At 45.4% G+C, this 24,631-nt stretch overlaps 4 protein-coding genes across 5 annotated transcripts; 1 reads left to right on the forward strand and 3 right to left on the reverse strand.

Moving 5' to 3' along the window:
* Positions 1 to 8,033: 8,033 nt before the first annotated feature.
* LOC125508641 (uncharacterized) lies at positions 8,034 to 12,560 on the forward strand. The gene is made up of 7 exons (XM_048673398.2): positions 8,034 to 8,381; positions 8,797 to 8,882; positions 9,252 to 9,260; positions 9,410 to 9,498; positions 9,855 to 9,979; positions 10,518 to 10,594; positions 11,683 to 12,560. Exons 1-7 carry the CDS (start codon positions 8,101 to 8,103, stop codon positions 12,300 to 12,302), a joined length of 1,287 nt encoding a protein of 428 aa, XP_048529355.2. The 5' UTR covers positions 8,034 to 8,100; the 3' UTR covers positions 12,303 to 12,560.
* A 418-nt stretch (positions 12,561 to 12,978) lies between these two features.
* On the reverse strand, positions 12,979 to 16,947 carry LOC125508642 (protein ENHANCED DOWNY MILDEW 2-like). Of its 2 annotated transcripts, none has more exons than XM_048673401.2 (8): positions 16,692 to 16,947; positions 16,409 to 16,546; positions 15,733 to 15,776; positions 15,082 to 15,196; positions 14,892 to 14,990; positions 13,761 to 14,008; positions 13,572 to 13,661; positions 12,979 to 13,471 (listed from the first exon to the last, which is right to left on the reverse strand). In XM_048673401.2, the coding sequence occupies exons 2-8, from the start codon at positions 16,511 to 16,513 to the stop codon at positions 13,189 to 13,191; spliced, it is 984 nt and encodes a 327-aa protein (XP_048529358.1). In that variant the 5' UTR covers positions 16,514 to 16,546; positions 16,692 to 16,947; the 3' UTR covers positions 12,979 to 13,188. The 2 variants fall into 2 exon arrangements, with proteins under 2 accessions (XP_048529358.1, XP_048529356.1); XM_048673399.2 differs by having other exon boundaries at positions 16,409 to 16,543; positions 16,692 to 16,946.
* Positions 16,948 to 19,774: 2,827 nt separating this feature from the next.
* LOC147971190 (uncharacterized) lies at positions 19,775 to 22,144 on the reverse strand. The gene has a single exon (XM_087523860.1). The coding sequence runs from the start codon at positions 22,142 to 22,144 to the stop codon at positions 19,775 to 19,777; it is 2,370 nt and encodes a 789-aa protein (XP_087379986.1).
* Positions 22,145 to 23,150: 1,006 nt separating this feature from the next.
* Positions 23,151 to 23,654, reverse strand: LOC147971191 (uncharacterized). The gene has a single exon (XM_087523861.1). It carries the CDS (start codon positions 23,652 to 23,654, stop codon positions 23,151 to 23,153), a length of 504 nt encoding a protein of 167 aa, XP_087379987.1.
* Between the last annotated feature and the right edge of the window lie 977 nt (positions 23,655 to 24,631).

Below are 24,631 nucleotides of genomic sequence, written 5' to 3' on the forward strand. Positions count from 1 at the left end.
TGTACTCGCTTGATTTTGAATCACTTGAGACATGCAAATCATACCACATGGGCAAGATGACTGAAAGCCTCATTTTCAGTAAAATGGAACAAGAAAGCAACTTGTTGGAAGTAATACATTTTTGATGTGTGCAGTCCAATGAGTGCTGAGGCATGTAGTGGATATCGTTATGTTCTTACTTCACAGATGATTTGAGTAGATGTTGAGTATATTTACTTGATGAATCACGAGTCTGAATTATTGAAAGGTTCAAGTAATTTCAGGGTGAAGTTGAAAGATCATCGTGACAAGAGGATAAAATGTCTATGATATGATCATAGAGATGAATATCTGAATTACGAGTTTGGCACAGAATTAAGACATTGTGGAAATTGTTTCACAACTGATACAGCCTGGAACACCATAGTGTGATGGTGTGTCCGAACATCATAACTGCACCCTATTGGATATGATGCATACCATGATGTCTCTTATCAAATTACCACAATAGTTTATGGGTTAGGCATTAGAGACAACCACATTCACTTTAAATAGGGCACCACGTAATTCCGATGAGATGACACCGTATGAACTATGGTTTAGAGAAACCTAAGCTGTCATTTCTTAAAAGTTTGGGACTGCGACGCTTATGTGAAAAAGTTTCAGGCTGATAAGCTCGAACCTAAAGCGGATAAATGCATCTTCATAGGACACCCAAAATAGTTGGGTATACCTCCTGCCTCAGATTCGAAAGCAATAAGGGATTGTTTCTAGAATCAGGTCCTTTCTTGAGGAAAAGTTTCTCTCGAAAGAATTGAGTGGGAGGATGGTGGAGACTTGATGAGGTTATTGAACCGTTACTTCAACTAGTGTATAGCAGGGCACAAAGAGTTGTTCCTGTGGCACCTACACCAATTGAAGTGGAAGCTTATGATATTGATCATGAAACTTCAGATCAAGTCACTACCAAACCTCGTAAGATGACAAGGATGCGTACTACTTCAGAGTGGTACGTAATCCTGTCTTGGAAGTCATGTTGCTAGACAACAATGAACCTACGAGCTATGGAGAAGCGATGGTGGGCCTGGATTCCGATAAATGGCTCGAGGCCATAAAATCCGAGAGAGGATCCATGTATGAAAACAAAGTGTAGACTTTGGCAGAACGGCTCGATGGTCGTAATGCTATTGAGTACAGATGGATTTTAAAAGGAAGACAGACAATGATGGTAAGTATCACCATTAAGAAAGCTCGACTTGTCGTTAAGATGTTTTCCGACAAGTTCAAGGAGTTGACTACGGTGAGACTCTCTCACTCGTAGCGATGCTAAGAGTCTGTTGGAATTATATTAGCGATTACTGCGTTATTTATGAAATCTTGCAGATAGGATGTCAAAACATTGTTTCCTCGAAGATTTTTCTTGAGGAAAGGTTGTATGTGATACAACCGGAAGGTTTTGTCAATCCTGAAAGATGCTAATAAGTATGCAAAGCTCCAGCAATCCTTCTAGGGACTGGAGTAAGAATCTCGGAGTTGGAATGTATGCTTTGATGAGATGATCAAAGATTTTGGGTGTATACAAAGTTTATGAGAAACTTGTATTTCCAAAGAAGTGAGTGGGAGCACTATAGAATTTCTGATGAGTATATGTTGTTAACATATTTTTAATCAGAAATGACGTAGAATTTCTGGAAAGCATATAGGGATATTTGGAAAGTGTTTTTCAATAAAAACCTGGATTAAGCTATTTGAACATTGAGCATCAAGATCTATAAGGATAGATCAAAACGCTTAATGGTACTTTCAAATGAGCACATACCTTGACATGATCTTGAAGGTGTTCAAGATGGATCAGTCAAAGAAGGAGTTCTTGCCTGAGTTGTAAGGTATGAAGTTAAGACTTAAAGCTCGACCACGGCAGAATAGAAAGGACGAAGGTCGTCCCCTATGCTTAAGACATAGGCTCTACAGTATGCTATGCTGAGTACCGCACCTGAAGTGTGCCTTGCCATGAGTCAGTCAAGGGGTACAAGAGTGATCCAAGAATGGATCACAGTACAGCGGTCAAAGTTATCCTTAGTAACTAGTGGACTAAGGAATTTTTCTCGATTATGGAGGTGGTAAAAGAGTTCGTCGTAAAGGGTTACGTCGATGCAAGCTTAACACCTATCCGGATAGCTCCGATAGAGATACCGGATACGTATAATGGAGCAACAATTTAGAATAACTCCAAGTAGAACAGTTATTTGGAATAGCTCCAAATAGAACATGGTAGCTGCATCTAGGAGATGACATAGAGATTTGTAAAGCACACACGGATCTGAAAGGTTCAGACCCATTGACTAAAACCTCTCTCACAAGCAACATGATCAAACCCAGAACTCATTGAGTGCTAATCACATAGTGATGTGAACTAGATTATTGACTCTAGTAAACTCTTGGGAGTTAGTCACATGGGGATGTGACCTTGAGTGTTAATCACATATCGATGTGAACTAGATTATTGACTCTAGTGCAAGTGGGAGACTATTGGAAATATGCCCTAGAGGCAATAATAAATTGGTTATTATTATATATTTCCTTGTTCATGATAATCGTTTATTATCCATGCTATAATTGTATTGATAGGAAACTCAGATACATGTGTGGATACATAGACAACACCATGTCCCTAGTAAGCCTCTAGTTGACTAGCTCGTTGATCAATAGATGGTTACGGTTTCCTGACCATGGACATTGGATGTCATTGATAACGGGATCACGTCATTAGGAGAATGATGTGATGGACAAAGACCCAATCCTAAGCCTAGCACAAAGATCGTGTAGTTCGTATGCTAAAGCTTTGCTAATGTCAAGTATCATTTCCTTAGACCATGAGATTGTGCAACTCCCGGATACCGTAGGAGTGCTTTGGGTGTGCCAAACGTCACAACATAACTGGGTGGCTATAAAGGTACATTACAGGTATCTCCAAAAGTGTCTGTTGGGTTGGCACGAATCGAGACTGGGATTTGTCACTCCGTGTAAGCGGAGAGGTATCTCTGGGCCCACTCGGTAGGACATCATCATATGCGCAATGTGACCAAGGAGTTGATCACGGGATGATGTGTTACGGAACGAGTAAAGAGACTTGCCGGTAACGAGATTGAACAAGGTATAGGGATACCGACGATTGAATCTCGGGCAAGTACAATACCGCTAGACAAAGGGAATTGTATACGGGATTGATTAAGTCCTTGACATCGTGGTTCATCCGATGAGATCATCGTGGAACATGTGGGAGCCAACATGGGTATCCAGATTCCGCTGTTGGTTATTGACCGGAGAACGTCTCGGTCATGTCTGCATGTCTCCCGAACCCGTAGGGTCTACACACTTAAGGTTCGATGACGCTAGGGTTATAAAGGAAGCTTGTATGTGGTTACCGAATGTTGTTCGGAGTCCCGGATGAGATCCCGGACATCACGAGGAGTTCCGGAATGGTCCGGAGGTAAAGATTTATATATAGGAAGTCCTATTTCGGCCATCGGGACAAGTTTCGGGGTCATCGGTATTGTACCGGGACCACCGAAAGGGTCCCGGGGGCCCACCGGGTGGGGCCACCTATCCCGGAGGGTCCCATGGGCTGAAGTGAGAAGGGATCCAGCCCAAAGTGGGCTGGGGCGCCACTTCCCCTAGGGCCCATGCGCCTAGGGTGAAAGGGGAACCCTAAGGAAGAGTCCCAAGGAGGGAAGGCATCTCCTAGGTGCCTTGGGGGGGAGGGAAACCTCCCCTGGCCACCGCCCCTAGGAGATTGGATCTCCTAGGGCTGGCGCACCCCCCCTTGGTCTCCCTATATATAGTGGGGGTAGGAGGGCCTCTTGAGACACCCCTTATGCCTTTGGTGCAGCCCCTCCCTCTCTCCCAAGTTCTTCTCCTCTCCCGTGGTGCTTGGCGAAGCCCTGCAGGATTGCCACGCTCCTCCATCACCACCACGCCGTTGTGCTACTGCTGGATGGAGTCTTCCTCAACCTCTCCCTCTCTCCTTGCTGGATCAAGGCGTGGGAGACGTCACCGGGCTGTACGTGTGTTGAACGCGGAGGTGCCGTGCGTTCAGCACTTGATCATCGGAGATTTGGATCACGACGAGTACGACTCCATCGACCCCGTTCACTTGAACGCTTCCGCTTAGCGATCTACAAGGGTATGTAGATGCACTCTCCTTTCCCTCGTTGCTGGTCTCTCCATAGATAGATCTTGGTGACACGTAGGAAAATTTTGAATTTATGCTACGTTCCCCAACAGGAGTTAGGGTTGGAAGGTCTCCGAGGGGCCCACAAGCCTAGGGGGCCCTTGGGGCATGCCCCTAGGGCTTGTGGCCTCCTAGTAGGTCTTCTAGCCTCCTCTCGGAGCTTCCTAGGTTTCTTCTGGTCCAAGAAAAATCATCGTAAAGTTTTATTCCGTTTGGACTTCGTTTGATATTGATTTTCTGTAAAAGCCAAAAACAAGGAAAAAAATAGCAACTGGCACTTGGCCCTAGGTTAATAAGTTAGTCCCAAAAATAATATAAAATAGAATATTAATGCATATAAAACATCCAAAACAGTTAATATAATAGCATGGAATAATAAAAAATTATAGATACGTTGGAGACATATCAGCCGCTCACATGTGTATTGATGTGGAAGGAGTAGCGCGGGGTCACTCACAGTTTCCCCACACGGTGGCATAATAACACATGATGAGTCCGGGATGATGTGGAAAGAGTAGTGGGGTGGCACGCCCTAAGCATGTCATGCTATCATCCTCTTCGTTGTTAAAATCATCAATAATGTCATACCATTGTTGACCCTCTGTAAGTCATTCATGTGCCTCATGCGGCCACCGGTCACCGCCTATGTTGATGTGGAAGGAGTTGCGTGGCTCCACATGCTAATCCCGCCATATTATAGTCCTCTTCATTGTGAAAAGTAATGTTGGTGCCACACCATCGTCGACGCCCATGGGATATCCATTTGTCTCATGCGGCGGCACACTTACACACAGTGAGACCAGTCTGATTTGGCATGACTAGTGTAGGGTCACACCCTCAGCCTATCATAGTATCGCCTATTTGATGTTAAAAGGATGGTCAATGTCACACCATTTGTCGATGCTCCTAAGCCATTCATTTGTCTCATGTGGTCGTCGCTCACAAGTGATAGCCCTAGGCTGATGCAGAAGGAGTAGCATGGGATCACGTGCTAAGCCCGTCATAATGTAGTCCCCCTTAGTGTTAAAAGGAAGGCTTGTCTCATACCATCACTAACATTCTAGAGCCGCGGACGCACACTCACGCGTGATTGGGGCGAGGTCGATTTGGAAGGAGTAGTTTGCGGTTACACTAATCCCATTGACTTGTAGTCCTCTTAAATGTTAAAATGAAGATTGGTGACATATCATCATCGATGCTCTTGAGTTGTCCATTTGCCTCACGCAACCACATGCTTACACATGTTAGGGCCAAACCGACATGGGAATGAGTAGTGTGGAGTCGTATTGAGCCCATCGTGATGCAATCCTATTTTAGTGTTAATAGGAAGGCCGACACATGACACCATTTTCAACACTCTCAAGTTGTCCATTTGCCTCCCTTATCGCACGCTCATAGGTGATGGAGCATGATGTAGTGGAATAGAAGCATGGAGTCGTGTGATAACCACATAAGGTTGTAGCTCTAAGGTCACACCATCGTCTAGGCTCTCAAGCTATTCATTTGCCTTATATGGGGTCACATGATAAGCTAGTGCATAGTCCTCTTCAATGTTAGAAGAAAGTGCATGTCATAATTTTTCTTCGTATGCCAAGCAAGTATCTGAATAACATACTATGAGACAAATTTCCTCTCACTAGCCGTGAATATACCCATGCCATCCATGCACAATTACTTTGTGATTAATTGGTAGAGGAAGATTAATTCAAGCACCCATTGATCATACTGTTATGCCCAGTGGATTGGTTCTGTTGCATAAAATCACGAAAACAATCTTGAGAATGGAATCAAGAACATCTTTAGTATTTCCCTAAAATCTCTTGAACTATATAAAAAACTTCACTTTGAGGACTTATACCCGATCTAGCCCTTCCCTCATATCTTCAATTTCTCAAAAGTTTAAGGACTTACCCCTCACAATAGCCCTCCCTCCTTAAATTTAAGCCGCCACTCAAAATCTTCATAAAGCTTTTATTTCCTCTCTCAGACTCAGTCATCGCCCACCTCCTCGGCGACAACGTCTCAGAGTTCCCCGTCGTCCATGTCGACTACGCGCGACAACCCCGACTACCCCCACCCCACGCTTTCTCCCTCCTCGACGATTGCCAAGCTCCTGTAATCGCCGCTATCTCCCTCCACCATAGCTACAACAAATAAGAACGTAGTGATTGAGATAACTCACACATAACTCGTCGGGAGCTACTAGCCTCTCGAAAGAGGTCATTGTTGAGGAGGGCAACTGCCGAAGGGCCTCATGATGCTACATGCGCCCTTCGCCTCTATTGTCGGGATCCTTCGTCAGAGGCCGATATGGTGGCAGAGGTGGTGACATGTGTGAAGACGAGGCTCTGGACCTCGTCGATCGGTGTGGGAAGGATATGTCGGGGCGGAGGTGTACGAGGTTGGCGCGGGTGAGACCCTATCGCGAAAACATGCATGAACAACACCATGAAGCAGTGGCCCCTATTGTTTTAGAGCTCAAGGTGGGACATCTTAGCACCGTTAGTGTAGATCCTAGCACGGTAGAGGTCAAAGGGGCCCCACTCAATGAATACCTTGATGCACAAGCCGACAAAGGCAGAGGGGACATGGTCTATCTTGGTGGATTCGAGTCGCGGGGATGTCGATTTGGAGAATAAAGGATAGGAAGAGAGACGGGCTTGCATGCGGGACCCAGGGTGTAGAGGAAGAAGAAAGGATAGGGAGAGAGATGGGTTTCCTTTACTCTTGAGAATGGAATTAAGAAAGGAGATGGAGAATGGAGTTTAAGCAGCCACTTGATATCTCCCTAAAGCTTCTCTCCCCCCCTCTCAGACTCAGTCATCACCCAACTCCTCAACGGCAGCGTCTTGGAGCTCCCGGTCGTCCGTGTCGACTATGTGCGGCCTCGTCGACCCCCTCCTCACGACCACCCTGCTCCCGTAATCGCCCTCGTCGCTCTCCACTATGGCTACAAACATAGAAGAGCAAAACGATCGAGATGGATCACACAAAACTCACCAGGAGTTACTGGCCTCTCGAGAGAGGTCATGGCCGAGGAGGAGGACGAGTCGAAGGGTCCAACGATAGTCGATAGTCGTGCTCCTTCATCGGAGGCTGAGCTGGTGGCAGAGGTGGCGATGAGACTCTAGCCCTTGCCGGCTGGTATGGGGAGGATCATGCTGGGGCGGAGGCGTAGGAGGTCGGCGCGGATGAGGCCCTGTTGGGAAGCCGCACATAGACAAGACAATGAAGTCATAGCCCCTCTCGTTTTAGAGCTTGGGGCATGACACCTTGACACCATTGGTGTAGATCCTGACGCGGTAGACGCCAAACGAGCCCCGCTCGGTGAATACCTTGACGCGCAAGCCGACAGAGGCAAAGGGGCAGGATGTATCTCTGTTGGATTCGGTCACGGGGATGTCGGTTTGGAGAATAAAGGAGAGGGAAAGAGACATGCTTCCATGCGGGACCCGGGGTTTAGTGGGAGTTAACTGAGGGAAGAGTAAGATGCAACAAAATTAACTCATCAAAATCTAAAGGGCCAAGGTTTTCGAGTTGTTCCCTAAAAAAAAAGGTTTTGAAGTTGTTTGAGAAATGAAAAATTGGAGGAACGGCTAGAGATGCTCTGCCCCCCTGCCTTTTAACCATGGCTAGCTGTCATCGGTGCATGTTTTTTCTGCTTTAAAGCAAATGAGCCCTTATGTGCAACATTACAACAAGCAAGGTGTCATGAGAAACTAATGCCTGCTGGCGCTTAATGAAAACAATTAAGAAATAAAATAAAACCCTCGAGCAGAGTACCAGGCCGCACAGCCTTCTCCCTCTATAAAACCCCTGCCTACTTTCTTTCTTCCACCTTGACTCCCCACTCTCGCTCGGCCCACCACCATTGACACAGCACAGAGATCATGAAGAGATCCCCTCCTCCTCCTCCTCCTCAGCCATCTCCTTCTTCTTCGCCGGCATGCTCGCTGTCGCCGTCGCCGTCGTCTCCTTCCTCCTCCGACTCGTCCTCGATCGCCATTCCCCGCAAGCGGGCGCGGACGCAGAAGGCCGGGAGCGCCAAGGCCAAGGCAGCGCCCAAGCGGGCCAAGAAAGACGCGAGCAGGAGCAGCAAGGAGTCTGACGCCTCCGCCAATGGCGCCGCCGCGGCAGGGAAGAGGAGCTCCATCTACAGAGGGGTCACAAGGTATGGATCATGCCTGTATTCCGTGGATTGATTTCGATCTCTGCCCGCAAAGTAACCAGTCAATTGCGCATTGCCGCTGATTAATTAGGAGTCGCACAATTGGTTGGTCCCCAACCTTGGCTTGCATGTCAAAAGTCTGCACCCTTTTTTCCTTCCTGATCTCTCGGAGAGCCTGTTAAGCATGATCCCGGTGGAGTTCTTGAATTCGGCCATCGGATTTTCTTGCCGTGCTCCATTTGAATAATTCGGTCAACTGCTGTTAGTTGTTAGGAAGTAGGAGGGCTGGTTGATCTGCAATCTGCATTACTGCTGCCTGCTCATTTAATCCGGTCAATCAGTTTTTCCTTACTTTTTTATCTCCTTGAAAGGCAAGTGCTTATATTGATCAGCTGCATCCATGTCAATATGTACCCAGGCACAGGTGGACGGGCAGATTCGAGGCACACCTCTGGGACAAGAACTGCTTCACTTCCATCCAGAACAAGAAGAAAGGGAGGCAAGGTAGATTTTTTTCCTTCACTTCTTCTGATTTTCAGATTTAAATCGCATTAATGTTTCAGATTTATAGAATTGTTTTTGTAAGCATCAAAGGAAAAATAGAGATGCAATACGAGGATGGTACCTAATACTGAATAAAAAACTGCAAGGTCCTTGTGACCGAGGCTGCTCTGGATCCTGATATTCCCATCTCTGATATTAGCACAAAGCATATTTTTTTCTTCCGTAAAGCGAAACGAATTTATTAAGGCTGACATTCTGATTATACTTTTTTATCTCTTTGTTTTCTGTTATCTTTTGTGGGGGTCCTTGTCTGGTGATCTGCATGTGACTGCGATCTACTTCTGCTTTGATGCTGTGTTGGCTCAATAGTCTATCTGGGTAAGTCCCACAAGCATATTTGTAGACACACATCCAGCCTACCTGTTTTTGGCAGATTCATGTCACTTGTCATTTTTTTTCTTCAATTTTCCTTTAGAATCAAAATACTTATAATCTGCTTGTTGACGATTTGGTTGTCAATTCTGCAGGGGCTTATGATACAGAGGAGGCAGCTGCTCGTGCGTACGATCTTGCAGCTCTCAAATATTGGGGCCCTGAAACCACACTGAATTTCACTGTACGTTGTTCTCCTCTTGGAAATAGAAAAAGTAATGCATTGATATGAATGTGTACATATATATCCAAGTTGCTGCGTCAGTTCCTGTTTGGTACAAGCAGGAGCCAGGGTGTGTCTTGGCAAACACCACCATTGACTCGAGAGTTATGGTGGTGACAGCAGAGAGAGTAGTAACGTCTTGACAGCCCATGTCGCTTGTGTTTTAGTAGCACTACTACTAGATGAGCAACACGCATAAAAAGACGGCCTTGAATGTGCTGGTTGTATAACAACTGTTTGTTGTTTTTCTCAACAAAATAAACATAGTTACTTACCATGAGAAATTATATTAATTCATGGACGGACGCATGCTGCAGGTGGATGAGTACGCGAAAGAGAGGTCGGAGATGGAGGGGGTGTCACGGGAGGAGTACCTCGCCGCCCTCCGCCGCCGGAGCAGCGGCTTCTCAAGGGGGGTCTCCAAGTACAGGGGCGTCGCCAGGTACTACACTATTACTGCATTAATTAGCAGCTCCGTTTGGGTAACACTATTGCGAGGCATGCAAAATTCATGAAGAGACACGTGGCATGCAAGTGCCAAGTGTATGCTACGTGGGATACAGGGATGGTGCTGACTCGGGAGGAGGGACCTTTCTGGTCGACTGACAAAATAGGGGTACGTAGGCAGCTAGGATCCATCTGCACCGTGGAGTCAGTGGCATGCGTCAGCTGGCAGGCAGAAAGTGCAACGTCATACCCCAGCCAGCCATGTCATCTAGAGTGGCCACAGATGGCTCACCTACCTACCTCTTTCTCCCGTCAGCTTCGTGTGTCGAAAAAAGTCCAACCTGGCCGACAGCAGGCCGCCGGTTTGGAAATTCGACTGGAATTCACAGAAACGGCTCAACAATATGCATCCAACTTTTTTCTCGTGACTAATTTTGACAAAACACGGGAACTAATTTTGCTGAAATTTCAGAGAGAAACAGTTGGATTTGTTGTGTCTGAATATATGTAAATGTTTATCATTTTGGGTGCAGGCACCACCACAATGGGCGGTGGGAGGCGCGAATTGGGCGGGTGCTGGGGAACAAGTACCTATACCTGGGAACCTTTGGTGAGCTCCTCCTCCTACTCCTTTGAGCAAGAAAACAGTTTTAATTAATCGGCATTGAAAGGCTACCATTGTTCGTTGTAGAATCGTCCTGCTTAACATTCCGCAAGAGCAGAGCAGCTGCCCACCTAACTTTTACCAGAATTTTATGATCAAACCTAACACCCACATATATTCAATGGCATGCACTTGTTGTTTCCCTCCCTTCAATGCACCACACCCGGCCTTACCCTGATGCTGCTACCATAATCTTTACTACTAGCATGTTAATTACTAGTTGTTCTCGCTTTATTTCTACTTTCTTTTTATTTTCTATGTATCTGAAAAAGAAAGAAAGGAAGAAAAAAGGGGCAGTGGCAGGGTCAAGATTCAGGACCATGAGAGAGACAGACCAAGATACCATCCTGTGTGCAATCCCAAGGGGATTGCTCAACTTGCCCTAAGAATAACATTAAGCACACAGACAGAGCGTTGGATCAGATCATACGCAATGCCTGCACCGCTAATTACCAGTAAATACTGCGGGCATGTGAGCAGCACGTGGTGGGAGTGGTAATGCCACCGGCTGGTGCATAGGGATCTTCAATCTCTCCCTGTCTTCTTTTCACTTGCCTCTCTGACTCAGCAGTGAGTGGTCGCCTCACGTGCATGGGGCATGCCCTCCTCTCTGTCAAAAAACAGACCAGATCAAGATTCAGGATCCAAATCACCGCACAAATGATATGATTCACCACACTAACAGCAGAGATAAAAAAGAAAAAAAAATCCCCAAAGGGCGAGAAGATCGCCACTAAAGGGCAGGTTGCCACAAGAGTTCTCTAGTTAATTACTGCAGTAGCAAAACACCGCAATCAACTCTAGTGACCAGCACATGTGAAAGTAGCAAGCATCCCATCCACATCCACTGTCGTCTTTCAGGCAACTAGGGTGTGAAATTCAGCATCTTCTACTCTAGATATCTGATGCTTGCGCTCATTCACTGATACCACCAAACAACTCTTGTCCTTTGGGAGAACAATGGAGCCAATTTGACACAAGTTGGTAAATTCTGTGATTTAGCTCACCATAGTGCATCTACTTTCTTCCTGCAGATACCCAAGAGGAAGCAGCCAGGGCCTATGATCTTGCGGCCATCGAATACCGAGGCGCCAACGCCGTAACCAACTTCGACATTAGCCGCTACCTGGACCAGCCACAGTTACTGACACAACTGGAGCAGGGGCCACAGGTGGTGCCAGCATTGCAAGAGGAGCTTCAACATGATCACCAAAGTGACAATGCAGTCCAAGAGCTCAACTCAGGTGAAGCGCAGAAACCAGGTAGCGTCAACGAGCCCATTGCAGTGGATGACACAGACAACACCGGAGACATGGGTCCCCCCCTTGTGTTTGACAGCGGCGTCGAGGAGAACCTGTGGAGCCCTTGCTATGAATTGGAGAACTTCTTTGGGCCCAACAACAGCAACTCGATGAATCTGAGCGAGTACTTCAACGTAAACGATGCCACCTTTGAGAGCAACATCGGGTACCTGTTCGAAGGATGTCCCGACATCGACGACTGCAGCACCAGGCATGGCACAGGCCTGGCGGCGCTCGGTTTTCTCAAGGAAGGTGACGATAATATGAAGGATGTTCCAGACATGGATGCAGAATTAACTCCTCAAGCAAACGATGTCTCCTGCCCTCCAAAAATGATCACTGTGTGTAATTGAGTATCTCTGTGCTCTCATGTCCAAGGAAGGTTTCAGGTTTTCATGTTGGGTATACTTCTTAGCTAGCTCCTTGTAGGCTGTCTGTCTGTCTGATCAGGTCGGAAATTCATGTGTTCATCCCCATCCTTTGAGAAAAACCCAAAGGCATTCTACTTGGTATGGTATGAGTGCCAATGTTCCTTTTTCTTCTCCTTAAAAGTTACCCAGAAGGCTAATATACTAACCTCAACGAGATGTGCTCACTTAACCTCGGTTTAACCAATCACATTGTGATAGCTTACAAGTTTCATTCATGTATTTACCCTTTATTTTTTGAGTTGGATTCATGTATTTACTTGTTCCTATAGAAGTACGGTGGTCCTAATATACTACTCCCTCTGTAAAACATCTTATATTTGTTTGAGGACGTATTACAATATAGCTTGCTTGATTTGAAAATTCCCGCTACGAATGCAGAGAATGTCCTAGGTCCCCCCAAAAAAATCTTGATGGAAGAATCTTAACTTCCATTCAACACAAATGCCATCTGTGGTAAAAACAAAAACAAATGCCAAGTACTTAGAAGCAACGTTCTTGCAACAAGTTTTCGCCGTAGAAATAGTTCAATAAAAGTTCCCGTCATGGTTATTCTTTTTCCTTTTCAAATCAGAAAAAACAGAGGCAGAACCTCAGGATATATTCTGGTAAACGTAATGTTTATTTGGCGAATTGTCATGTTATAGTGTGTCTAGCCAACCAAATAGTGGAAATGACATACGTATTAAACTTAACAAAGGGCTACATAACATTTTCTTTTTTTCTTCTCGAGATGACATGAAATGTATAAGAGGGAGCCTGTAACCGATGGTTTCTCTACACGGCAAGGTGGGAGACAAGGAATGGATCATCAGTCATCAAGCCAACCGCAGGAGCCTGGCTGTGGACGCAGGAACAAGTGCTTCGGCGCAAATGAATCGATGGGCTTCACCCTACCGCGGCCAGTTTCTGCCGGCTGAGGGGACTGAGATGGATTGCAGGACGCTAGGCGGTCGAGTAGCTCGTCTTCGTCGGGTATATCGTGCCCGTGAGGTGCACCTCTATGCCTTTCTGCTGCATCAGGATTTCTCGCATCTGGAAAGACAATATGGTCCCTCTTGGGAGTTCCCAGCTCTTCTTGAATCTCATGCTTCCTGAAAACATTTACAGAAATTCACAGAGGGTACCAGAAACCAAGACAAATGGAAAACAGGAGAAATTATGTGGCTGATCAAAGTAGGAGAATCAACAGACCTGCAGTAGATTAAAATTTGATCAGGTAGAATGCCATCCCATGCCCTTTGTGGAGTAGCCTCTTCCTCGTCCTCTACCAAGGAAATATCCCTGGAAAACAAGTAAAGGTGACGACCAGAAATTCTTATTTTCTGCAATGGGACATTACATAAAAGAGACCGGGTTGAGGATGGCAATGCAAAGGCAAACCTTGGCAAGCACTTCCGGTGATATACAGTAGGACAGCGCCTGCATACTGCGAATTGCATTTCCTTGTCATGCTTGTTCTCTGCTTCCTTACACCGCTTACATTTATGCACGGGACAACTGAATTCCAGTCCACCAGCAACACAATGCTCAAAACATGTGGCCTTGGCTTTGTTATCAGGGTAGAGTATTTTAGCAACACATCCCGGGTGGTAAAAGTGCCCACACTTTTGCTCCTTACATTGGAATACCTGAAAAGCCATCAAGAAATGGGTAAGAAAATTAAGTATTTTATAAGATGAGAACACACAAGCATTATACTCCCTCCATTTTTATTTACTTCGCATATTAGCTTTGACCTAAGTAAAACTTTACAAAGTTTGACCAAATTTATAGAAAACAATATAAACTTTCACAGTAAAAAATATATATGATGCGAAAATATATCCAATGATGATTCTAATGGTATTGATTTGGTATTGTGGATGTTAATATTTTTCGTATAAATTTGGTCAAAGTTTACAAAGTTTGACTTGAGACAATGCTAATACGCAGAGTAAATAAAAATGGAGGGAGTAATTATTACTCGTATAGATGTGCAGCACACAAAGTCAAACGCCTTCTAAGATTTAATTTCACTGCAAAGCTCTGACATGGTCCTGACATACGCGCATATCCCAATACAAGCTGGCGGATAAGATAAGAAGGTATAAGACCGAGCTCAACAACACCTTTCCTGACAGGTAAGCAAATAAGCACATCATCATCGAGTGCGGCGTTGGTGTGCTCGATGTCAATTTGTGGTGGCAGTCCATCCAGCTTTGAATACACCGGGTGATAGATTTGACACCGATGGTTTGGATGCGAGGGGATATGTATATGTTTGATTTGGCACGATCGTCAAAATTTCTATACATGCAGTATATAGTTTTTTATTAATTCACAGCAACACATTGGTGTTGCACTACTTTCTAACATCTTAGAAAATACTATAATGAAAAAGGCATCTTGAAATGCTTCCTATTTCTTATAACTTTTGAGCAATATACTTAATTTCATTTCTTCATCTCTTCTGACATAAACAAAGACAGAAAGTATCGATGAAAGATAATGAAATGTATCTGTTCTGCATACCTCAGGACCTGCTGTTAAGTTTGAAGACCCCAATAATCCACAAGCAAAACATTGATGCTGCTTATGCTTGCAGTTCTCGCACAAATATAACCCCTTTTCCTGAATTACCATTCAAAATATGAAGCAAAATGTCAACTCCTATACATAAATAGAAGTGCAAAATGAAAAACGACTAAAATATATCATATACCGCTAGTGCTTTATGCTTTTGCCACTTTGCTTCATTTAGCCCAAGGGTTGTGCACATTGATCTTTCACCATGTCCTTTGGTTGGGTGGAAGGATCTCAGACATCCACCATCACAGCTAAAAAAACATAATGTAAGAAGGAAAATTGACATAAAGCAAGGAATGCGGTTCGTTCAAAGCAACAGGAAATTCAACAAACTTGCATCTATAACACTGGAAACCATAACTCAGTGTTGCGTTACAAACACATTGATGACAATATTGAAGAAGATCCATATATTTCATTTCAAACATGATGCCTATCACAATATTGGTGGGGCTGAATCACAGAACAATTTCTGGACATAGTGAACGTGCTATCTATTTGGAAACAACTATCATGTGAATGTCAGCTATCCGAGTAGAAAAGTACAGCATTCCTAGTTTCATTAGTTTGGTTGAAGAAACATGGAATCTGTTGCTTAAAGAACACTAATTAACTACAACGTTACACAACCAATGCCCGTGTTATGTGTCAAGAAACTAAATTGCTCTATAGAGTGGGTCAAAGTTTCAGTGGAGAACGATTCTCGAGGAAAGAAAGTGAATTCGCGATCACAACTGGACATTCATTAAAGATGAAGCCGCTGAAACTTGATTGTAGATAAACCTACCAGATTAAATCACCACCATCGTCGCAGAATGCACAAACTTCCCTCTGCACAAAAATTAGATATGTTAGCTTCGCAAAATTGGGCTTAAGTAGACCAGCAGAAAACGAACACAAAATCTGGGAACTAGTTAAGAAAAGGAAAATATGGTAATATGCTAGGCATATGGGTGGAAAAATTCAACTGAATCAAGAAAATGGTTAATGTAGTTGCCTCCAGAGAAGTCCATGGTTAAGAGCTTAAGGCTACTTGTGTAATTTCGAAAAACAAGATGACAACAAGCTAGGCATATGGGTGTCAAAAATCTGGGAACATGAGTACATCACTGCTAACTTCGCTTATAGCTTTGTAATGGCATTTTTTGTAGGTTGTTTTCTGTAGTCACATTTTTTATTATGCCAAGTTGGCAGTGCCATATTTCAAATTAACCAAGTTCAAAAAGAAAGAGTCAAACTTGTTTAAGTTTGACCAACACTGTACACAAATGTGGTAAGATCTAAACCACCAAATACACATGGTACAAAAAATATATTTCATAAATAAATAATCTCATGAGACTAATTTGGTGTTATAGATGTTAATATATTTTTCTATAGACTTGGTCAAACTTAAACAAGTTTTGACTTAGAACAAACCCAGAACTTGAATTATTTTGGAACAGAGGTATAGTATGCGGTACCTGCTGAGGCTCAACTGGTGCCTCGCCATTGGCCCTCTTGTGCCTGCTGTCCTCAACACTCTTTGCCTTGCGGAGTTTGCTCACTCGCACCTTTATCACGGCCATGATCTCCCCCAAGGATCGGGCAAGGCAGATCTGCTGCCAAGACGCGAACTTTAGTTTTTCATAGGGTCCCAAACAAAAAAAGAGAAGAAAAAAACTGTCAATCTCCCTCCCCCCTCCGCGGAGAAGTGCGGCGACCGAGCCGACAGACCGGACGCGGGCGGAAGTGAGAATCGCTCACCTCGAATCCTCTGGACCTACTCCTCTAGCGGATGCTGCAAAATCTCGGCCGCTGAAATCGCCATTAGGTTCGGATCGCTGGAATTTATGGAGCCTGGGACGCGTGATGGCGAAATCAGACTCGGATCGGTAACGATTATGGAGCCTGACACGCGTGATGGCAAAAATCGGATTCGGCACACACGTTATTATGCATAAATCATCTACCGTGTTGGACCCACCTGTCTGTCAGGAACTAGCTAGCAATCGGGATGCGATCTAGAGATTTGGAGGGGAGAGATTGCGGAATTCCGCCCAGATCTCGAATGTATGTATTAATATATGGATTTACTTAGCCATTTAGGCAATTCTCAGCAACAGCACGATGCCTCCAGCCAGCCATAGCCCGGCAACGGGGTGAAACGGAACAGTAACAGCTAACGGTAAAGACACAATTCAATCTAACGGCTAGCGACGAGCGGTAACAGTGAGGAGTCATCTTAGCCGGCCGTTTCTTCTAAAACGTTTTCCTTGATCTGCTACAGTTAACTGAAACTATCGACACCTGGTTCAGTCCTGACATTGCCCCCTTCTTGAGTTTCGACGTGGCCTCACGACGATGTTGCTTCTCGCTGCCATGCTCGTGTAGTGGTACTGAAGAACTCGGGGTACGTGTACTTGATGAAATCCGCGTTCTCCCATGTTGCATCTTCAGGTGGCAAGTTAACCCATCGAATCAGCCATTGCACCACTGGCACGTTGTGTCTCTGAACCTGATGAACTTGAAGTACTTCGACTGGCCCCATTTTCATTGTACCGTCCGCATTCACCAATGGTAGGTTAGGGCTTGGGATGGATTTGTCCCCTATGTGCTTCTTCAGCTGGCTGACATGAAAAACAGGGTGTATTTGCACTTTATCTGGTAACTGTAATCTGTATGCAGAATTGCCCACTTTTTGTGTCACCAGAAAAGGCCCATAGAACTTGTTTTGTAACTTCAGTGCTCCCCTGAATCCAAATGCAGCTAGTCTATAGGGTGCCATTTTGAGGTAAACATGATCTCCAACTTGAAAAAATTCTTTCACTTCTCTTGGTGTCTGCAAATTTCTTCATCCTGTTCTGAGCCAACAACAAGTTCTCTTTCAGTTGTTGCAAAATTTGTTGTTTGGCAGACAGAAAATCTTGTGCTTTTGGATCATCAGGACCAGGAATGGCCAACTCTGAAATGAGTGGTGGAGGAAAACCATATAAAGCCTGGAAGGGGGACATCTTGATTGTTGTGTGGTAAGTAGTGTTCTACCAGAATTCAGCTAGAGATAACCATGAAAGCCATTTCTTAGGAGCTGAAGTTGTCGTGCATCTTAAGTAAGTTTCCAGGCACTGATTTACTCTCTCGGTCTGACCATCAGTTTGTGGATGATATGCTATGCTGTACCTTAGTTCTACTTTAAGGGCTGCAAAAATATCTCTCCAGAGTTGACTAGTAAAAATTCTGTCTCTATCAGATATGATCATTTTAGGAGGGCCATGCAGTCTAATTATGTTATCCACAAAAGCTTGAGCCACACTGAGTACTGTATATGGGTGAGAAAGTGGGATGAAATGTGCATATTTAGTAAATCTGTCCATTATTACCATGATCACATCTTTTCCCTGAGAACTAGGCAGTCCTTTAATAAAGTCCATTGATATATGTTGCCATGCCATGTCAGCTACAGGGAGTGGCTCCGGTAGTCCAGGTTGCAAGCAGTTTTCATGTTTTGCTCTTTGGCAGATGGGACAGGCGGCAATGAAAGCCTCTACTGTTGATTTCAATCCAGGCCAGTAGAAAATGCTTTTAACTCTGTGGTAAGTTGCTCTTCTTTCAGAATGACCCCCCACAGGAGAACTATGCAGTGCAAGTAGTAGTTTGTTTCTTAACTCAGGGATATTGCCCACCAAATTTTTTCCCTTATATCTTATAATGCCAGCTGTAAGGGAATAATCTGATACTGAGTTGTCTTTCTTCAGTAGCAATTTCTCCAACAACTGAAGACTTCCTGGGTCTTTGTGATAACTGTCAACTAGTTCTTCTGCCCATATAGGAGTAGCAGCAGAGATGGCCATGCATTTAGGGAGCAGTCTTGACAATGCATCAGCTACTTTGTTCTGAATCCCTTTTTTATATTGGATGGTGAAATTAAATTCCAATAGCTTCATCATCAACTTATGTTGTACTCCTTCAGTAATTTTCTGGTCAGTTATAAACTTTAGTGACTGCTGGTCTGTTTTGATAATTAGCTCTTTGCCCAAGAGATAGTGCCTCCACCTCTTGAGAGCTTCCAGAATGGCCAAGGCCTCTTTTTCATAAGTAGACAGAGCAACATTTCTAGGGCAGAGAGAAGAACTGTAATAAGATATAGGTCTTCCCTGCTGCATTAACACAGCTCCAATACCTTTCCCACAAGCATCAGTTTCCAACATAAAAGATTGTGTGAAATCTGGTAGAGCCAACACAGGAGCAGATGTGAGAGCTTGTTTTAGTTGTTGGAAAGCCGTATTATGCTCAGGTTGCCAGGAGAAGTTGCCCTTTTTTAACAAGTCATGAAGGGGTCTGCATATTATACCATAACCTTTAATAAATCTTCTGTAATATCTAGCCAGACCCAAAAAACTTCTCAGTTTAGTTATGTTTTCAGGAGTTGGCCATTCTGCTATAGCTGAAATTTTCTGGGGGTCTGTTGCTACCCCTTTCTCAGAGATAACATGACCCAAATACTCCACTTGCTGTACTGCAAATACACACTTGGACATCGTTGCATATAGCTGATTTTCTCTGAGCAATTCCATTACTAGTTTGATATGTTCCAAGTGTTCATTGAGAGATTTGCTGAATATTAATATGTCATCGAAGAAAACCAATACAAACTTCCTCAAGTAAGGGGAAAATATGGTGTTCATTAATTCCTGAAATGTACCAGGAGCATTTGAAAGTCCAAATGGCATAACAAGATATTCAAAATGCCCTAGAAATGTTCTAAAAGCAGTTTTTGGTATATCTTCAGGAGACATCCTGATCTGATGGTACCCAGACCTTAAGTCCAATCTTGTGAAGTATTTTGCTCCTTAGAGTTCATCTAACAAATCTTCTATAACTGGTATAGGAAATTTATTTTTAATGGTGAGAGCATTGAGCTTTCTGTAGTCTGTACATAACCTCATAGGTCCATCCTTTTTCTTTACTAGGAGGACAGGAGCTGCAAAAGGGCATTGACTGTGTTTTATCATGTGTGCAGCTAGCAGCTTTTTGATTTGCTTTTCCATTTCCTTCTTTTGGTGCTGAGGAACCCTGTAAGGTCTGACCTGAGGTGGAGTAGCCCCAGCTACTAGAGGAATTTTGTGGTCCAGAACTCTCTGTGGTGGCAGTGTTTTTGGCTCTTCAAAGAGATTTGCATATTCCAGTAGTAACTTTTGTATTTGAGGAGGGGTTTTGAAATCTGGAGGGGCATCCATCAATATATTATTGATCTGACAAAGAAATACTTCAGGTCCTTTTTCCATCAGTTTGTCCACTCTCTTAGGTGGCACTTCTTTCAGATTAGCAGCACTTGAGAATATGGCTATAGATACAGTTTGTTTCCCTCCATGAGTGAATCCAAATTGCTGTGCAGGTTTGTCAAATGATACTGGACTTACATCAGTGAACCAATCATATCCAAGGATAACATCATGGCTGGGTAGAGGTATTACCCTAAAGTTGTGAGACAATGTCAGTTTAGCTATCTGAAATTTACAGTTGTGAACTACTGCATCAGATACTAATATGCCCCCTCCAGCTACTGAAATGTTTCTGGGCTTTACAGGTAACATGTTGCAGTTAGCTTTAACTGCAAAATCCTGATTAAGGAAAGAAGTAGTACTGCCAGAGTCAAGTAAAGCTACTGCCCTTTTTCCATTGATATGTATTATTACTGTTGGTGTTGGTACAGCTAACTGTTGTCCCATAGCAAAGGCAGATATAAACATAGCTTGATCTCCTTCAGATACTAGTTCCATTTGCTCCTCAAACTGTTGCTCTTCCATATCATAAGTTGTTTGCTCCTCTGTTTCCTGCTGCATGGCATGAACAGTTGGCACTAATTTACACTTATGACCATGCACCCACTTGTCACCACACCTCCAACACTCTCCTACTTTCCTGATTTTCTGTGTGTTGTTAACAGGAATTTCAGCTTGCCTGATAGGTGGTTGTTGCTGAGTAGAGGGAGTAGTGTTCTGTTTAAGAGGAGAACTGCCATGTGATTTCTGGTAGTAATTGCTATAAGGAACAGTATTTCTTTTGGGAACTGTTGATACTGGTGGATAGCAGGGCTCCACATCTTTAGCTAACCAATATGCATCAGTAAGTGTTTGAGGTCTCAGGGGTCTGATCTGGAATTTTATGCCATCTCTCAATCCATTGACATAGCATCTGACAAACCAAGATTCTCCCAGTTCTGGATTTTCTTCCTGAACTTCATCCATGAGATCTTCAAAGAGCTTTGTGTATTTAGATACATTGCTATTCAACTGTTTAACTGAATTGAATTTTTCAGTTAAGTCATAAGAACCCTGTGCAGAGAACCTCTTAGTGATTTCAGTGCAGAATTCCTTCCATGATACTTTCTTTTTTAACAGTCCTGATCTCCTCAACCACACATCTGCTTCCCCTATAATGTATAATTGTTCCAAAGAAACCTTATATTCTTCTGGTGCTCCAGACATTTGGAAGTATTTGTTACACTGCCTAATCCATCCAACTGGATCTTCACCTTCAAATCTAGGAAAATCCATTTTAGGCCCTTTTGTCAGAGATCTCATGAACTGGCACTGCATGTCATGTTCATAAGTTTTTGCATAGCCCTGCCATAACTGTCTATCTCTGTTTTGCTGATAATGTTGTTGAAATGCAGGAGTATAAGCATTGTGCCTAGCTATCAGAGGTGTTCCCAATGGACTTGCTTGCTCTGTTCTGCCCTGCTGATTAAATCCAGGAGGTACTGCTGGTTTACTTGTTCTGATAGGAGGTAAGTTTTGTATCTGCAACTCTTCCAGTTGTCTAGTTTTCTCTTTTTCTGCTTCTAGATGCTTCGTGAGTTGTTCTGTTCTGAGTAGTTGGTTCTGCATTTGCTCCTGATGTCCTGCTGGTGATTTAGGAACTTGCTGTGAGCTGGAAGGTAGATCAGTAGCCTCTCTTTGTACTTGGTTCTTCACCAATGTTTGCAGCACTGCATTAATTGTGGAGAGTTGTTTGCCTAGGTCCAACACAACTTGCTCAACATTCCCCACTTGCACTAATATTTCGCCCCGTTTGGAACTGATAGAGTGGACATCATCATGCAATTTCGCCATATCTGCCTGCATCTGAGCTTGATCTTTCTGTAAAACTCCCAAATCCTCGCGCAGAGACAACATCTCTTGAAGATCTGCCTCGTCAATTGCCTTTGTGCGCCCCATCTCCTTGATCTGAAGTGGTTCTTAGGAATTTTACCACTAGATGCCCAGCAACCCTCGCTCAACTTCAGATCCTGTCGTCGCCATGATCCACGCCTCCAAGGTACACGGATCAGTGCTCAGACACAGGATTTTACTGATCAGGCGATGTGCCCGACCAACCGCTCCTGCTCGACTGATCTGTACCCGAATGATCGCCGATCAGAAGAACTAGGGTGGGAAATCGGGTGGGATCTGGCTAGAGAGAAAAAATTTCCCCAATTTCACTCACTTCCGCCGAGGAACGACTGCTCATGATACCAATTTGTTAGGAACTAGCTAGAAATCGGGATGCGATCTAGAGATTTGGAGGGGAGAGTTCCGCCCAGATCTCGAATGTATGTATTAATATATGGGTTTACTTAGCCATCTAGGCAATTCTCAGCAACAGCACGATGCCTCCAGCCAGCCACAGCCCGGCTGTCTTTATAGGCGATAGCTCCCGGCAACGGGGTGAAACGGAACAGTAACAGCTAACGGTAAAGACACAATTCAATCTAACGGCTAGCGACGAGCGGTAACAGTGAGGAGTCATCTTAGCCGTCCGTTTCTTCTGAAGCGTTTTCCTTGATCTGCTACAGTTAACTGAAACTATCGACACCTGGTTCAGTCCTGACACTGTCATTGAGAGTATTTTCTCTTCCGGCGTGGGCAGGGAGCGGCGTGGCGTCGATTCGGGTGGCTGTAATGCCCCTGATCCAAGAGGTGATCAGCGATCCAGAGAGGGTGAGAGGGAGCAGGTGAGGAAAGGGGATGAGCTTGGAGAAGGGGTTGGGATTGCTGAGGGAAGTTTAGATATAGAAGTGATTTACACACGCATGCTTCATACGGCCACATGCGGCCACCCTTTATCGTCACCCACGCCTCCACTTGGCCGGCCAGCTGGCTGGGCCCACCAGCCAGCTCTTAGGCACACTAACAGCTGGTTATGTGTGACATTCTCCCCTCCTTAAGACGAGGCATCCCCCTCCTAGATGGTAGCTGTGGGAAATCGCCGGCGTAGCACTTCGTAGTCCTCCCAGGTGGACAAATCCGAAGATGATGACGACCACTGGATCTTGAGCTGCACCACGGGCGCGTCTCCATGCTTCATCATGCGCCTCTCCAGAATTTTGACGGGCTCTGTCGTCGAAGCAGACAGGTCTTGGACTCGGGGAAGCTCGGCGAACACCAGCGAGTAATCCAGCGTGAATGGATTAAGCTGGGAGACGTGGAAGACCGGGTGCACGCGGCTGTCCGGTGGCAAATCCATCTTGTAAGCCAGAGGTCCAATCTTCTCCAGCACGGTGTAGGGGCCGAAGAACTTGTAGGCAAGCTTGGCGCATGGGCGTGAGACCACGGAGCGTTGCACATAGGGCTGCAGTTTCAGCAGGACTTGTTCGCCCACTTGGAAGGAGCGCTCGACGCGGTGCTTGTCCGCCTGCTTCTTGAAGCGGTGCTGGGCGCGCGCCAGCTGGGCACGGATGGCATCCATATGTGCTGCCCAGTCCAGGTCGTCGTCGGCTGGTGCCTCATCCGCCTAGGTTGCCATGGCGCCCAAATTGGCTTCTCTGCCGTACAGGGCCTTGAAGGGTGTGCACTTGAGCGATGAATGGAAGGTCGAGTTGTACCAGAACTCAGCCATCGGAAGCCTGCGGCGCCACTTGTTGGGGGAGTCGTGGACGGCGTAGCGCAGGTACATCTCCAGGCACTGGTTCACCCGCTCGCTCTGGCCATCGGTCTGCGGGTGGTACGCTGTTGAGTACAGTAGCTTGGTGCCCGCGCTCTCAAGCAGCTCGCGCCAGAGGTTGCTGGTGAAGATCTTGTCGCGGTCGGAGACGATGGACGAAGGGATGCCGTGCAGCTTCACAATGTTGTCCCAGAACGCGCGGGCGACTGTCGCGGCGGTGAAGGGGTGGCGGAGTGGCACGAAGTGCGCAAACTTGGTGAAGCGGTCGACGACCACCATGATGGAGTTGCAGCTCTCGGACGCCGGCAAGCCCTCGATAAAATCCATTGTCAGGTCCTCCCATGGCGCAGAAGGAATGGGCAGGGGCGCGAGGAGGCTAGCCTGTTTGGTGTGCTCGTGCTTGGCATGTTGACAGATGGCGCATTGATGCACAAACTCCTCCACGTCCTTCTTCAGGCCACGCCACTTGAAATGCTTCTTGACATGGTGATAGGTCGCCGTGACGCCCGAGTGGCCACCCACCGCGCTATTGTGGAGCGCGGCGATCAGCTTGGTGCGCAGGGCCGTGTTCGCCCCAATCCAGAGCCGGCCTTGACGACGAATGACGCCTCGGTGGAGCTCGTACCCGTCTGCATCCGGGCTGGACACGGCCAGATGTTGGAGGTGCTCCTGGGCCTCCGCGTCCGTCGCATAGGAGTTAGCCACCTCTTGCAACCACCCCGGCTGGCAGGTCGAGAGCACGGCCACGCCCATGAGCTTGCCCACCCTGGAGAGCGCATCCG

Source organism: Triticum urartu, chromosome 5A, assembly GCF_056163025.1.
Source record: "Triticum urartu cultivar PI428250 chromosome 5A, HENAU_Tu73, whole genome shotgun sequence".
Classification (NCBI taxonomy): Eukaryota; Viridiplantae; Streptophyta; class Magnoliopsida; order Poales; family Poaceae; genus Triticum; species Triticum urartu.